Source organism: Rhamphochromis longiceps, linkage group LG11 (genome assembly GCF_057381845.1).
Source record: "Rhamphochromis longiceps isolate RC_006_pf linkage group LG11, R_longiceps_female_GT1.1, whole genome shotgun sequence".
NCBI classification, from domain to species: domain Eukaryota; kingdom Metazoa; phylum Chordata; class Actinopteri; order Cichliformes; family Cichlidae; genus Rhamphochromis; species Rhamphochromis longiceps.
The window spans coordinates 39,090,592-39,106,112 of record NC_140567.1 but is presented as its reverse complement, the minus strand read 5'-3'; the positions used below and the strand labels follow the sequence as shown (position 1 = coordinate 39,106,112).

General features: G+C 51.0%; 1 protein-coding gene across 2 annotated transcripts; it reads left to right on the top strand.

Annotated features, from left to right (window-relative positions):
- The first annotated feature begins 2,555 nt into the window (after nt 1-2,555).
- On the top strand, nt 2,556-15,293 carry pik3r4 (phosphoinositide-3-kinase, regulatory subunit 4). 2 transcript variants are annotated; one of them, XM_085424035.1, is made up of 21 exons: nt 2,556-2,808; nt 4,200-4,929; nt 5,038-5,171; nt 5,933-6,143; nt 6,229-6,621; nt 6,695-6,829; nt 6,910-7,131; nt 7,714-7,887; nt 7,990-8,135; nt 8,211-8,414; nt 9,333-9,534; nt 11,581-11,672; nt 12,086-12,308; nt 12,388-12,553; nt 12,631-12,795; nt 12,886-13,097; nt 13,207-13,338; nt 13,433-13,533; nt 13,613-13,701; nt 14,195-14,315; nt 14,395-15,293. In XM_085424035.1, the coding sequence occupies exons 2-21, from the start codon at nt 4,212-4,214 to the stop codon at nt 14,563-14,565; spliced, it is 4,011 nt and encodes a 1,336-aa protein (XP_085280161.1). In that variant the 5' UTR covers nt 2,556-2,808; nt 4,200-4,211; the 3' UTR covers nt 14,566-15,293. The 2 variants fall into 2 exon arrangements, with proteins under 2 accessions (XP_085280161.1, XP_085280160.1); XM_085424034.1 differs by having other exon boundaries at nt 4,195-4,929.
- The last annotated feature ends 228 nt before the right edge of the window (nt 15,294-15,521 follow it).

The following is a 15,521-nucleotide window of genomic DNA, read 5'->3' as shown; positions in this document are numbered from 1 at the left end:
AAACATGACCCTCACAGTGCTTCCAGTTGTCTCCGGGTGTGACAGTGAGCTGCACTCATTATTTTAATATTTTATAGGACATTACAGTTAATTCTTGCTATAAATATTGTTCATAATGGTTATTCTAAGACAGGACTGGTTTAACTGGCAATTTACTGTCTGTATAACCCACTAATTAACAGCTAATGAACCACTAAGGAACCCTGAATAATGGCTCTCTCACTCACTCTCACATATAGAGATCGACAGACCACGTGACTTTCGTCCATTGCATTGTGGGTATGAGTGGCAACAAAATCAAAACCCTGCATCAAGCGCTAGTATTTCCAGCACCGGTAATCATTAATTCTTCAGTTTTAATCCCTACTTGCATTTTATTTGCCCCAAAAATAGTTCTGTACAAAATGACGGAGAACTCTGCAGCTCCGTACGAAGACAGATGTGACGAAAAGGCAACATAAAGTAGGAGGAACAAATCAAAGGGGTGGAAGGGTCAGACCCGCACGAGCACAGAGTGGAGTAAGGATGTCAGCCTGCTGCCCAACTGTCATCACGCACATATTTATTATTATATGGTCCTAAGTGTGAGTGCACACACTCACAACATGTTTAGTAACTTCAGATCCTGCAACAAGCCCAGGTCCAGTTTACTTTGGTGATTTGGACGATTCCATCTCACAGCATTATTGTTTCATTCTATTATAGAATCTTACAAGATACTCCATCCTGCTTTACTAGCTGCTTCGGTGAAAAACAAATCAACAATGCAAAAAACCCAAAAAGAAAACAACATACTGGAAAACAGTTATTCATCACTTGCTTCAGTACAACCCTTCGACACATATATGCAGACGTTTCATGGCTGTTTTGATCTCGCTCTCTCTCGTCACCGATCAGATCTGGCTGTGGTAGCAGCTTTAAACTCGGTCTGACCCAGGCTGATGGAGGGGCCCAGCCTGGATCACATCCCAGCATTTTGTAGGCTGGTTTTCCTACAAAACACAACAAACATTAGCCTGCAAAGCCACCGTGAACAAAGCAGCATAGCAACGAATTCAATTCAAATTAAGACTTATTTGTAACCTACATCAACAATTATGATAAATGACAGCAGACTGACCTCTGTGGGAATGCTTGGAGCAGGCTAACCTGTGAGCTGGAGTGCTCTGGGACGTTATATTTGCTCTTTGAATGGCTGCAATCCAGGCCATCCGTCGGCTCTTTGTTACCTCGGAAACGTGGCTTAAACAATTTCTCTTCCACGACGTAATCCGATAACAACCGATCTCTTTACCCGTCGGCTTCCTGTGGCTGTCATGCGACCGGCTATTGCAGTTAATAATACAACAGCTTCTTGACATTTTTGTGTTTCTTTTTATCGCTGTGTGACTGTTTTCACGTGAAAGCCTGCGCGCGCTAGTACCGCTTGCCACTCGTTCCCAGAATCCTTTGCGGTTTTACCCCTGAATGACGTCACATTTTCAATCAGTTACCCAAACATCCGACAAACAGGGTATTAAAGAGATTTCCTTTAAGTGATTCATAAGTTTTACCCTACCAAACAATATTTGTCCAAATTTATGGCTGAAATAAATGTAAATTGTACCTTCTGTCAAGAGCAACCTGAAACAGTTTCTCATCTGTTTTGGTCATGTGAGTAAATTTACATGTAAGTAAATTTACATGTAAATTCTGGAAGGATTTCCACAAGTTTATTACTGACTCTGTTCTCCCTAATCTTCAACTGTACTATAAGGATGTTATCTTTGGCTATTATACTTTTAAAGACAAGGACAATGATGCTTTCTTCTTTATAAATTTGGGAAAGCCTGAACTTCTTGTATTAAAATGGAACTTGCACAATATATAAGGACAATCTCCTCATCAAAAAACACGAAGGCTCTCAAGACTGTTAACATCTGTAACCGATTGAAACTGCTAACTTGATTTTGGCTCTTGCAAATTTCTGTTTATTTATGTTCCCCTTAATTTATTTTATTTTTTGTACTCACTTTTGTCTCACTGTCCTTGTCCCTCTCTCTGTTCCTCATTGTACTACCACAATGTCATCTTTTATGTGATTCCTGTTTTACTTGACTGTATGTCTAAAATGTGATAAATAAAGTTTTTAAAAAAATCCGACAAACAGGGTCTGGGAGATGTTTTGGTGGAGGTCATGACCTGGCTCAATGATTTAGGAAATGTCTGATTGAAAGCAACACTTTATTGCTCACCTTTTCATCATTTATAAATAAACATAATTATAAGAAGACTCTCAGGTAACCTCACAGGTATGTTTGGACTGTGGGAGGAACCCACAGGAACAGGCAGAACACGGAAACTCCGCACAGACAGAGCCAGCCGGATTCAAACCCCGGACCTTGGACCCGGACCCCGGATCTCTGTGAGTAACGCGCTGCTCCACCGCGCAGACCTGTCAGTGAGCCGACACGGATAATTGAATCGACAGAGAGCCTCACACGCTGCTATATCTTTGGAACTACCGCGGTTAGTGCTTAAGGATGCTTCCGGTTCCGCTGTAACCCGGAAACACAATAACAGCTGGAAACAGCGGATCGATTAGCTGAGCGAGTCCGGCTGGTTTGTTGTTTATCCTCGGTTATCTGAGCACGGTGGGTCGGTACTGCGGTGGCAGGAGGAGAGCCGACATGAAGACCCGGATTGGCGGATCAGCCTGAAGCCTGTTCCCGTTAGCAGCCTTTAGCATTAGTGCTACGGCTAGCGCTGCTAGCACGCTGAAGCTAATAGCAGCAGTAGCTGTGGTCCAGTGAGAGCGAACGGCTGCAGGTTTGTCTGCTTTTTACCGTGTACTTCCCTCAGAGAGATGCTAACTGTTAGCCTCCGAGTGTTTTAGTGTGTTTGTGGTCTCACAGCCGGTTTCACTCCGAGCTCTGGAAGCTGATGTTCCTCTGGGTCAGGCCGGTGTCCCAGCTTAACTTGTTGGATCCGTTTACATCTTCCAGATTAAAGATCTCCAGCTCGTGCAAATGCATACACGCATTATTTCCAGACTACAGCGAAATTATTTGTAATTAAAAACAGAGATTAGAAAGTCTAACGCCTGGTCTCGTGTCTCTGTGTTTCTGTAACGTAAATAACGAGCGGACATTTTCCTCACACACCACCGATCAGCTCCACGGACACTCCAGTTTACACGCCTGTTCGCCCGTCGGCGGTTTAATACCTGCCCACGTTACCTAGTGATGTCACAGTTTAACGTGGGCAGATACGTGTCGTCCTCACAACAATCTGTAGGAAATGAGCAGATGTAGCTCGTGTTTCTACCGTCATGGTTTAAAGATGGCAAACAGAGGAGGGAGGATGGACGCCGAGCAGCAGAGCCCGAGACTCCTGCACAGAGACATTAAACACCACAGCAGCACAATGAAACCCAACATCACACCGACAGCTGACGTCTGATATATTTACATGGAAAACTACAGATTGACAGCCTGTTTGACCCTGACCACACCCTCCAAATAAAACCTACAAGAACTAAAAATATTTGCAGGCACATACTCGAGGGTCAAACACATTTTTCATTCTCAAACCTTCTATTCAGTAAGGCAGCAGAGACTCTCCCCCTAAGCAGCTTCTGGATCAGTCACGTTTCATGCAAAGCTCGTCCCCAAAGGCTGATATGGAGCAGGAGGCCAACGAAAGAAACCCGGAAAACACGACATAGCCGAGCTGGGCCCTGAAGTAAAGACATGTCCACACAGGCGCTCTGTGATCTTCAGAACTCCAGAATTCAAAATCCTGCTCCTCACATACAAGGTCTTAAATAATCAGACCCCATCTTATCTTAATGACCTTGTAGTACCATATCACCCTATTAGAGCACTTCGCTCTCGCTCTGCAGGCCTACTTGTTGTTCCTAGAGTATTTAAAAGTAGAATGGGAGGCAGAGCCTTCAGTTTTCAGGCCCCTCTTCTGTGGAACCAGCTTCCAGTTTGGATTCAGGAGACAGACACTATCTCTACTTTAAGATTAGGCTTCAAACTTTCCTTTTTGCTAAAGCATATAGTTAGGGCTGGACCAGGTGACCCTGAATCCTCCCTTAGTTATGCTGCAATAGACGTAGGCTGCCGGGGGATTCCCATGATGCACTGGGTGTTTCTTCTTCACTCACTATGTGCGTGTACACCTCTCCTTCTGTTTGTCTTTCTGCAGCGCAGCTTCGAGGCACGATGGGGAACCAGCTAGCGGGCATCGCCCCCTCTCAGATCCTGTCCGTGGACAGCTACTTCTCCGACATCGTCGATCACGAGTACGATAAGAGCCTGGGCAGCACGCGCTTCTTCAAGGTGGCCCGGGCCAAACATCGCGAGGGCCTGGTGGTGGTGAAGGTCTTCGCCATCCAGGACCCGTCGCTGCCGCTGACGAGCCACAAGCAGGAGCTGGAGGAGCTGAAGATTCGCCTGCACTCCTGCCAGAACTGCCTGCCTTTCCAGAAAACCTCTCTCACCGAGAAGGCCGCCATCTTGTTCCGCCAGTACGTTCGGGACAACCTGTACGACCGCATCAGCACGCGGCCGTTCCTTAACAACGTGGAGAAGCGCTGGCTCGCCTTCCAGATCCTCAACGCCGTCGACCAGGCTCATAAGGCTGGCGTGCGTCACGGGGACATCAAGACAGAGAACGTGATGGTGACCAGCTGGAACTGGGTGCTGCTCACCGACTTTGCCAGCTTCAAGCCCACCTACCTGCCCGAAGACAACCCCGCCGACTTCAACTACTTCTTCGACACGTCTAGGAGGAGGACGTGCTACATCGCCCCCGAGAGGTTCGTAGATGGAAGCATGTTTACCACGGAGAGCGACCAGAACACGCCGCTGGTGGACCTGACCAACAACAACCAGAGGAGCCGAGGGGAGCTGAAGCAGGCCATGGACATCTTCTCTGCAGGTACGGAGGCGTTGCTGCAAGCTTCCATCACACTTCCGGTGATAATGTTTGTGTGCTGCTGCACTCAGAGGAACGCCAGACCTCATCTGTGTGTGTGTGTGTTTTCAGGCTGTGTGATCGCTGAGCTGTTCACAGAGGGCGTCCCGCTCTTCGATCTGTCCCAGCTGCTGGCGTATCGTAAAGGACACTTCCAGACGGAGCAGGTCCTCATGAAGATCGAGGACCGCAGCGTCAGAGAGCTGGTACTGATTTATGACCCGGCTGGTAATTCAGCACAGAGCAGCTGAAGATGAGCTGTTGTGACTTCAGGCTGACAAATGTTAGAGTCTCACTCTTTGATCAATCAGGTTATTCTGGACTTGCATTAAAAAACTCTGAGGTGCTGCCTTTTGTGGAATTTTCCACCAACAGGAAAAGTCTTTAAAACCTGGGCAGGTGAAAGAGCCAGGAATCTTTTTTCAATTGAACTTTATTTACACGGCGCGAAATCACAACAACAGTCGCCTCAAAGCGCTTTATATTGTAAGATAGACCCTACAATCCTACATACAGAGAAAAGCCCAACAATCACATGACCCCCTGTGAGCAGCACTTTGGAGACAGTGGGAAGGAAAAACTCCCTTTGAACAGGAAGAAACCTCCAACAGAACCAGGCTCAGGGTGTGTGTGTGTGTGTGTGTGTGTGTTGGAAGCAGGATGTGGTGCAGGTGTGTTATATTCTGAAATGTTTCGGTGTTATAATAAAAAGACGTTTGGCCAAAAACAAACAGGAAGTTACAAGAACCGCTCTTAAGGAAGGAAACGGCGTCTGAGCGCTGCGGCTCGGCCCTCCGCAAGTCCTGACAAAGTAAAAATAAATGTTTCATCAAATGGAAGCGTTTACTTCCCGGTCGAGCTGAGGTCGTGTGGAGCTCTTACTTGGTCTTACTTTGAAGGCGGCGAGTGCAGCGCCCACAGCGAGGTCTTTACCGGTGTGTGTGTGTGTGTGTGTACTTCCTGTCAGGTGGCCCAGATGGTGCAGCGGGAGCCCGAGAAGCGGCTGACGGCAGAGGAGTATCTGAAGCAGCAGCGAGGCAAAGCGTTCCCGGACATCTTCTACACCTTCCTGCAGCCGTACATGGCGCAGTTCGCCAAAGAGACGTTCCAGTCGGCGGACGAGCGCGTGCTCATCATCCGCAAAGACCTCGACAACATCCTGCACAACCTGCACGGAGGTCACGCGTCTTTGAGGGTGAAACTTGGAGAGGGTGAAAGTCTGCTGCTGCCGAAACCTGACTGTTGTTGTTTGTTTCCCCTCAGGCTCCGCCTCCTCTTCGCCCCAGGATGGCAGCGATGGCGTGACGAGCTCCCGTGAGGAGCAGGGCCTCGTCGTGCTCGTCTCCGTCATCACTTCCTGCCTCCAGACGCTGCACTGCTGCGACTCCAAGCTCGCCGCGCTGGAGCTCGTCCTCCACCTGGCCCCCCGGCTCAGCGTGGACGTCCTGCTGGACCGCATCACGCCGTACCTGCTGCACTTCTGCAACGACCCCATGCCCCGCGTGCGCGCCCAGGCCGTGCGGACGCTGGCCAAGGTTCTGGCGCTGGTGAAGGAGGTCCCGAGGAACGATGTGAACATCTACCCCGAGTACATCCTGCCGGGCATTGCCCATCTCGCCCAGGACGACGCTACCATCGTCAGGCTGGCGTACGCAGGTCAGTGACTCAGAAACGCCGCAGACGCACGCCGCGCAGGTTTAGATCGTTGACACCTTCTTTGTCCTCTCAGAAAACATCGCCCACCTGGCCGAGAGCGCGCTGCGCTTCCTGGAGCTGGTCCAGGAAAACAACGTGAACACGGAGCAGGACCTGAGCAGCGAGGACGCGGAGGAAGCGCTCCACCCCAACGAAAACTACGACTCAGGTATGCCCCGCCCTCGGTGCTGTTTATAAATGCGTCGCTGTGCGTCCATGTGACGAGCTCGCTGTATGTGTGCTGTGCAGAGCTGCAAGCGCTGCACGAGATGGTGCAGCAGAAGGTGGTGACGCTGCTCAGCGACTCGGAGAACATCGTCAAGCAGTCGCTGATGGAGAACGGCATCACGTGCCTGTGCGTCTTCTTCGGCCGGCAGAAAGCCAATGACGTCCTGCTGTCCCACATGATCACCTTCCTCAACGACAAGAACGACTGGCACCTGCGGGGCGCCTTCTTCGACAGCATCGTGGGTAAGCGCGCCAAACTTAACAGCAGCGCCCTCTGTGGTCAGAAGCGGGAACTGCAGCTGGTGTGCTGTGAGGTTAGCTACCAGCAGCAGCTAAAGACGAGTATAGTTCTCTTCCATCACAGTTTACAGGCTTTAGAGGCCAGTGTTTGGAGGCTGGAGTGAAGCAGACGTAGAAGCTCCTCAGTCTCGATGCCACAAACATCTTCTGGCTGGAAGAGTAATATTCTCAGCCGCTGAGACAGATCGTTTAGGATACCTGTGCGCGTTTCTGCTTCTCTGCCTCGTTGAACTGATGTAGACTCGGTGACATCGCCATAGAAGTCCAATCAGTTTTTCAATTCTGAGGAGTCAAAAGCTTCAAGTTCTCCGGAAAAACACAAACAAACAAACAAAGGAGAGCATAAACATTAACTCATGATCCGAGGTCATAAAGACATCTTTGAATGTAAATGTAAGGACGTGGAAGAGAAGGTGATGCTAAAGAGGGCGGGGCAAACAACTAACAGGGGGAGGAAGTGAAACTGATGAATACAAAATAAAGCAGGAAATAAGAAACGCTCTCTCTCCCTGTGTGTGCCTGCAGGCGTGGCGGCGTACGTCGGCTGGCAGAGTTCGTCCATCCTGAAGCCGCTGCTGCAGCAGGGTCTGAGCGACACCGAGGAGTTCGTCATCTACAAAGCCCTGAACGCGCTCACCTGCATGTGCCAGCTGGGTCTGCTGCAGAAACCGCACCTCTACGAGTTCGTCGGCGACATCGGTAAGCGAGTCTCAGGAGCTGTTTCCCTCCAGCGGCTTTCGCGTGTTTTAGCCGTGGACGTGATGTCACTAAACCCGGTCTGTCTCCTTCCGCCTGCCATAGCTCCGTTCCTGTGTCACCCCAACCTGTGGATCCGTTACGGCGCCGTGGGCTTCATCACCGTAGTCGCACAGCACCTCAACGTCGCCGACGTCTACTGCAAGCTGATGCCCCACCTCAACCCCTTCATCACCCAGCCCATCATCCAGGTGAGTCCGCGCCACCGTCGTCACGCTCGCGCCTCCTGCGTCGTTCTCACTTCATCCGTCTTCATCTCCCCGCAGATCGATAAGGAGCTTGTTCTGCTCAGTGTCCTGAAGGAGCCCGTGAGTCGCTCCATCTTCGACTACGCCCTGCGCTCCAAAGACATCGCCACGCTCTTCAGACACCTGCTGCTGCGCCAGAAGAAGCGCGCGGGCACCATCCCAGAATGCCCCACGCCCGATGACCCGGCCATCGCCCAGCTCCTCAAGAAGCTGCTCTCACAGGTGAGAACACGTTTTATGGGCTCCGCCTCACTGCTGCCTCTGCTGGATGCTACAGGAACTGCAGGCTGTGCATGATGTTTCTCTGCAGCAATGCTGGCTGCAGTCACAAGGGGGCAGCAACACACAGCTTTTAGCCTGTTGTTTACACACACACAAATCTGCACTCACATTTTAATTGCATGCTTTTAGTCACTTTATACAATCTATCACGAGCATGCTCAGTGAGAGGCCAGCACGAGATCTGACAGGTTAATGAATTAAACACATTTAGCAACAAGAAAACGACGAGCAGCGTTTAGCCTCCTGCACGGCTCCGCCCTCGCTCAGCTTCATGCATGAAACCTGCACGTTCTTCACTGACATGAGGCCGAGGCTTTTCATGTCGTGGTTTCTCTGAAGATAAAGGATTTGTTTGTCCAGCTGATTTGAAAGCTAAATTCTTCTGCGGCTGTCGGTGTTTGTTCCTGACTGGATGTGGTCGACCTTCTCGACACAGTTAAACACATTTCGCCTCTGATCAGTTCCTGTTACTGGAAAGGAGGAAACAGAGATGATGATTAATCATGTGGACGGCAGAAGTTCAAACTGAGGAATCCAGAGGTTTATCACCTCGTCAGTGTGAGGAGTGTAGATAAGGATAAGTCTGCTGAGTCTCAGAGCTCCTCCTGCGTGATCATGATCAGTTCCTCTGGCGTCCAGCAGAGGCAGCAGCGACTCAGTCCCCATAGACTCCCGTGTTAAAATGAACACGCTTACAGCCTGACTGATCGTTTCCACCTTCATAATAAGTGAATGAGCCTTTCTGCTCACAGCAGAGACGAGTGGAGGGAGACGATGTGCTTTAACTCCTCCCACCTCATTTTATTCACACGACTTGTTGACAGCAAATGATCACCGCCGTGCGGACTCTGTTCTCAGGGCATGACCGAGGCCGAGGAGGACAAGCTGCTGGCGCTCAAAGACTTCATGCTGAAATCCAACAAGGCCAAAGCCAACATGGGCGAGCAGAGCCACGCGGGGGAGGCGGGCCAGACCGGCGTCATCGACCTGGCCACGCTCGGCATCACCGGCCGCCAAGTGGACCTGATCAAACCCAAAGCCGAGGGCGAGGACAAGCGAGGTAACCCACATCCCATCCACACAGCGAGTTTCACATACACATATGAAAGTTGGTACACAGTTGTAACGTGCTAACATGGACCAAAAAATCCACCGGACCCACGTCCCAAACCTGCAGGAAGTCGGCCATTTTTAATTAAAAATGCCCTTCTGGTGCGGATTCGACCATTTCCAGGTGTCACACTTTTGCAGACTCCTCCTCGGGATTTATTGGATCAACTTGGTATGGGGTCACTCTACACTGCACGCCTGGGCCATGTTAAATCGAGGAGCTTTAGAGTTTTCGTCGTGGAGCGTGTCCGCGGCACCACAGCCAATGTTCGACACTGTGAGGCTTCGCTGTGGTTAAGCTGAGTCGGTCTTAGGTAGGGCTGGGTATCGAAGAATCCATTCTGATCCACAAGGTCCTGATTCGATTTGAATCGGGGACATTTTGCCTCAGACAGCCAAAAATGTTATAACTCTGATCTTTTATCAGCACGTATCCATGTATAAGACAAAGCTGACGCTGTGAGGCTCCATCAGAGGTGTGAGCATCACCGCAGACGTCTTTGTGTCAAAGTAACTGAGGATAAAACATGAAGCAGGTTCTCCTGTTCTGGCTTTTTATAGCAGAGAAGCTTCAAACTCTTCTGCAGTCGATCAAAGACTGAAGCAACCTGATGCTGCTGAAGTGAAGCAGAGTCACAGAGGTTCGATCACAGCTGAGCAATCATTGAAGTCTAAATGTCTTCAGTCTGAACAGAGGTGAGGCTTTCTGCTCGGAAGGCAGTTAAATGTAAAAAACCAGCAGCTGACAGGCTGTAAACAGCTGTAGACTTGTGTGTAATAAACAAGCGAAAAATGCAGAAAACAGAGATTCAGACGGGAAACTGTTGCTGAGAGAGAGAGAGAGCTGTGCATGAAGTGTGATTTTATCCTGGTGGAAGCAAAACAGCAAAAGTCAGAGTGAGTCCATGACGATGTTTATGTGAAGCGTAGTTTGGATCTTCTTTTGCTGCTGGTTCGGTCAATAATGTTTGGAGAGACATCAAACTAACAGCTTCTGAATCGGTGCAAAAAGGGTGTAAACACAAAGCTCGACCCGCCGACACATTGGAATCAGCGAGCTGTCGGCTTTCAGCCCCGACCGTGTCCGTGCCGTCGGGTGAGAAAGGCGACGTCTCACTGATTCTGATGCGTCGGCGCTGTGTGTTTACGTCTTTGTGCAGAAGCCTGTTCCTGCTCTCATTCACTGTTTTGGTGGTTGTTGAAAATTTGTGAGATTGAACTTGAGATTCTGGCGTTTCGGGCAAAATAAATTTATATTTAAAAATCTATTCAGGATTTTAATGAATCGATATCACGTTATCCAAGCCAGAATCGATTTTAATCAGAACATCGATATTCAAAACCCAGCCCTGGTCTTAGAGGCGGGTAAGCTCCTCCCACATTTTTTACAGTTTCACAGCTGAGTGACATGAAACTGAACTGAACTTCAGTGTTGTTGTTTTGTTTGTGCTTCATTGCACTTTCCTGTTCCTGCAGCTGGTCTGCTGATCAGGCCGTAAACACGACCCACTGCTGCCTCTGCTGGACGTTAGGGGAACTGCAGGGTTTCAGCTCTGATGCTTATTGTTTTGTCGAGTGTTTCCATGTGTCTGTTGTGATGTCTCTTGTGGGGTATGTAAAAGGTCCCGCTGCTTTGAAACAATCCTGTTCCAGATGTTTTTGTGTAATTCCGCCACAGTAATCGGCTCCATCTGCAGCCACACATGTGAGAGCAGCAGATTGTTGAAGAAAGACGCTCTCTGGTCTGTCTCATTAATCACTTTGGCTTTGTGATCAGAGAGCGGCCGACAGATTCACTGCATCTAATCAAAGCCCTCCAAAATAAAAGTATCTCATCTCGACGAGCACATGAAGAATTATTCGAACTTCATGTGCTCGTCACACTTTCTTTGTGTGACATTTGTTTCGCCTTCTCCTCGGATTTAGTTTCACCGATTGTGGAAGCTGCTTCATCTGAGCTCGTGGTTAACGTCCTGTTTGCATGTCTGTCCCACAGCCAGGAAGCACACCAAGCAGGACTCCACCATGAACGAGGAGTGGAAGAGCATGTTTGGATCTCAGGAGCCGCCCTCCATCCAGCCCGCCACGGTAACGCCACCCGACATTCGTACGCTGCTGTGCCGGGTCCCATTTAGTCTGAGAGCAGATGTGCACGACTATTCTCAGAGTTTAGAGGCTGCAGGTACAGAGGGGCGGGTCTAAAAGCATCAGGGACATTTGTAGTTTGACTGCTCACCAGACAACACTCAAAACAATGCATTGTGGGTAAACTTTCTGGGTTCTTCATCACACCTGCAGCTGTGTCGTCATCATATTCTAACGTAATTGTGTGTCAGTGCTGTGGAGGAGGAACCATCGTTAGATTTCATCTTCAGTGGGAGGAAACCTGCTCGACTAAGGTTTCACGCCTTCCTTTCGCGCGCCCCGGGGCATGATGGGAGATAATTCTGTGGTTCTGGTTCCTTTCAGTCGCTAAACTTGGGTTTGGGTCCTGTTCGCAGGCCGCCGACGGGCCGGGGAGTCAGATCAGGAAGAGCACCGCGGCTCTGGCGGTGCCCGTGCTGCAGTCGGTGGCAAGCGGCCCCGCCTATCAGCGACGCCTCAACACGTGCAAGGCCGAGCTTCAGCAGCTGGTGCAGCAGAAGAGGGAGCAGTGCAGTGCCGAGCGCATGGCCAAGCAGATGATGGAGAGCGCTGAGTGGGAGAGCCGACCTCCTCCTCCAGGTAAGCGCCACCGCACTCGCAGCGGACCTCGGGCGGGGCGCGGGCGAGCTCACACCTCACACAGCTGTGACTGTTTCAGGGTGGCATCCGAAAGGCCTGCTGGTCGCCCACCTGCACGAACACAAAGCTGCCGTGAACCGCATCCGAGTCTCCGACGAGCACTCCATCTTCACCACGGCTTCCAACGACGGTACTGTCAAAGTGTGGGACAGCCAGAAGATGGAGGGAAAGACCACGACCACCAGGTGAGGCCCTCAGGTGTGCCTGCCCCGCATGCAGAAGCGGCGCCGCGGAGTCACTCACCCTCACCGTGTCTCCGCAGGTCTGTGTTGACGTACTCTCGCATCGGCGGCCACGTGAAGACGCTGACCTTCTGTCAGGGCTCGCACTATTTAGCCGTGGCCTCGGATAATGGATCCATCCAGCTGCTCGCCGTCGAAGCCAACAAACCGCCAAAATCCCCCAAAGTGCAGCCGTTCCAGAGCAGGTAACAGAAACCCGACGACACAGTTCAAGATAGCCGTGTTTGAGATGAGCACCAGGATATCTGACAGGAAGTCGGTCTGTGCTCTTTCAGGTCTCTGGACCTGCAGGAGGACGGCTGCACGGTCGACATCCACCACTTCAACTCCGGCGCCCAGTCGGTGCTGGCGTACGCCACCGTCAATGGCTCGCTGGTCGGCTGGGACCTCCGCTCCAACTCCAACGCCTGGACGCTGCGCCACGACCTCCGCCTCGGACTCATCACGTCCTTTGCCGTGGACATGCACCAGTGCTGGCTCTGCCTCGGTCCGTGTGTCCTCACATGAAATCTGTTTGTGGTGGCGGCAAAACGGTTTTAACAAAGACGTGCGTCCAGGTGTCGCACGAAACATTCACGTCTCTGTGTTTCCTGCAGGTACGAGCAGCGGCACCATGGCCTGCTGGGATATGCGGTTCCAGCTGCCCATCTCAAACCACTCCCACCCTGCCCGAGCACGAATCAGACGGCTGCTGATGCACCCGCTCTACCAGTCGTCTGTCATCGCAGGTCAGCTGAGTCGCCTCAGAGTTCGTTTCTGTTAAAGTCTCCACAGAGTCATAAGTGTGTGTGTGTGTGTGTGTGTGTGTGTCTGTGTCTGCAGCTGTGCAGGGGAACAATGAGGTGTCCATGTGGGACATGGAGACCGGAGACCGCAAATTCACCCTGTGGGCGAGCTCGGCACCCCCACTCTCTGAGATGCAGGTGAGTGTGTGTGTGTGTGTGTGTGTGTGTGTGTGTGTGTGCGTGTAAGTCACTGAGGTGTGTGTTTGTGTGTCTGCAGCCGTCCCCACACAGCATTAACGGGATCTACTGCAGTCCTGCTGACGGGAACCCTCTGCTGCTCACAGCCGGCTCTGACATGAGGATCAGGTGTGACCCACAGAGAAACATCCACACAAACACTCCACCTCACAGTTCTCTGCATCGTTAGCTCACAGGTGGAGTCCACGGATCGCTGACGTCGCCGAGCGAGCGGTGCCCAGCTCACACAGACTGGTTGGCTGAGGTTAGCTCGCTGTAGCTGGTAGCACATCGTTCACCTGTGTTAGCAGGAAAGCTAACATTAGCTAAGATTAGCCAGACTCACTCAGTGAAGCTCAACAGGAAGTTCTGGTTCTGGCTGGGTTGTATTTCACCCTCCACAGTTACAAAGCCTCCGTCCTGGCAGGAAGTCGTAGTCATGGAGAGATGATGTCGTAGCTGTGCAGCTGACACCGCTGGGTCATCGGGTCAGCTGACGCTCAGGTGTAAGCGCCGCTCTGTGGCCCACAGAACATCAAACATGGCAGCAGGATGAGCTCGCGGCTCTGTTCGTTTAACAGTTTCTCTGAGCGACCGTTGACCTCTGCTGACCTCCATTCAGGTTCTGGGACCTGGCGTATCCGGAAAGGTCGTACATTGTGGCGGGCGGAGCCAACGACTCGCTGCACTGCCCGTCTGTCCTCTACAGCCGCAAGATCATCGAAGGGACCGAGGTCGTACAGGTATGCACATGCACGCACGCACATGCACACACGCACACACTCTTCCTGCTTTCACCTTTGAACACTGCCGTCTCTGCAGGAGATCCACAGCAAACAGAAAAGCGGCGTGGTGGAGGACTCGCCCCGCCGCGGCCCGGAGTCCCTCCCCTTAGGTCACCACGACATCATCACGGACATCGCCACCTTCCAGACCACGCAGGGCTTCATTGTCACCTCGTCCAGAGACGGCATCGTCAAAGTCTGGAAATGAGGGCCCCCGATGACATCACAGCACACGCACGCAGGGAGGCGTGTGTTTATGGACACACGCTCCTGTTCCCCATGAACACGGTTACATCATCATCACGAGACGTGGTTCAAACAGGAAGTGAAATGCTCTGCTGTAGACTCTGACCCCTGACGACTAGTTTGTGCTTTTCATGTCCGTCAGTGTCAGGTGACAGGAAGTGCAGGTGTGCAGCTGATCTCGCTCCTGCCGGATGAACACGCCATTTTTCACTCTGAAGTCTTGTTGCCTGGATATGAAGGAAACCTGATTTTTAGAACCACGATTGATAGCTGCGCTGATGATTTAGGGAAGTAAATCTGTTGAGTTGCATTATGGGACATGTAGTCTTGTTTTGATTCATCTTTAGTTCAGTTTTCCATGTGCAGGTGTAATTCAGCTTCTTTAAATCGGAGCGTCAGCGACGCCTCCAGCTGAGCTCCACGTTGTTCCTGCAGAGCCCACCAGGGGTCCCCATCCACAACTTGGGAACTGCTGTTGAGCCCGTGTGACGTTCTTCTGGCTTCATTTGAAAGTGCTTTATTAACAAAAGGACTGCGTACATCAGGAGCACAGATTAGTCACCTGAGGTAAACTTCCTGTCTCGTTGTGATGATTCACCTGAACGCTGCTCAGAAGCATCGAACACTGTCAGAGCTCCACAAACCAGCAGAATCTGTGTGTGTGAAAATAAAACCATGTATGAAACGATGCTTTACGGTCTGAAGCAAACTGAGTGAGACCTGAGAACTCTGTGTGCACGTGCACCTGTCCAGACGTCTTTGTGGGGACCAAAGTGCCACATCGAAGGTGTTATTTAGACTCACAGTGTGGTTTTAGTGTCAGGCTTATAGTTAGGCTCAGGGTTAGAAGCATTGTGTCAATTACATGTCCCGACTAAGATATGAAGACGAGAATCTGTGTGTATGTCCTGCATAGGT

Excerpts from the sequence above, each read along its gene's own strand:
- pik3r4 (XM_085424035.1), top strand. The coding sequence starts at position 4,212 with ATGGGGAACCAGCTAGCGGGCATCGCCCCCTCTCAGATCCTGTCCGTG. Across the intron at positions 8,136-8,210 it reads TCACCCAGCCCATCATCCAG|ATCGATAAGGAGCTTGTTCT; the intron begins GTGAGTCCGCGC and ends ATCTCCCCGCAG. Across the intron at positions 12,309-12,387 it reads GAGCCGACCTCCTCCTCCAG|GGTGGCATCCGAAAGGCCTG; the intron begins GTAAGCGCCACC and ends TGACTGTTTCAG.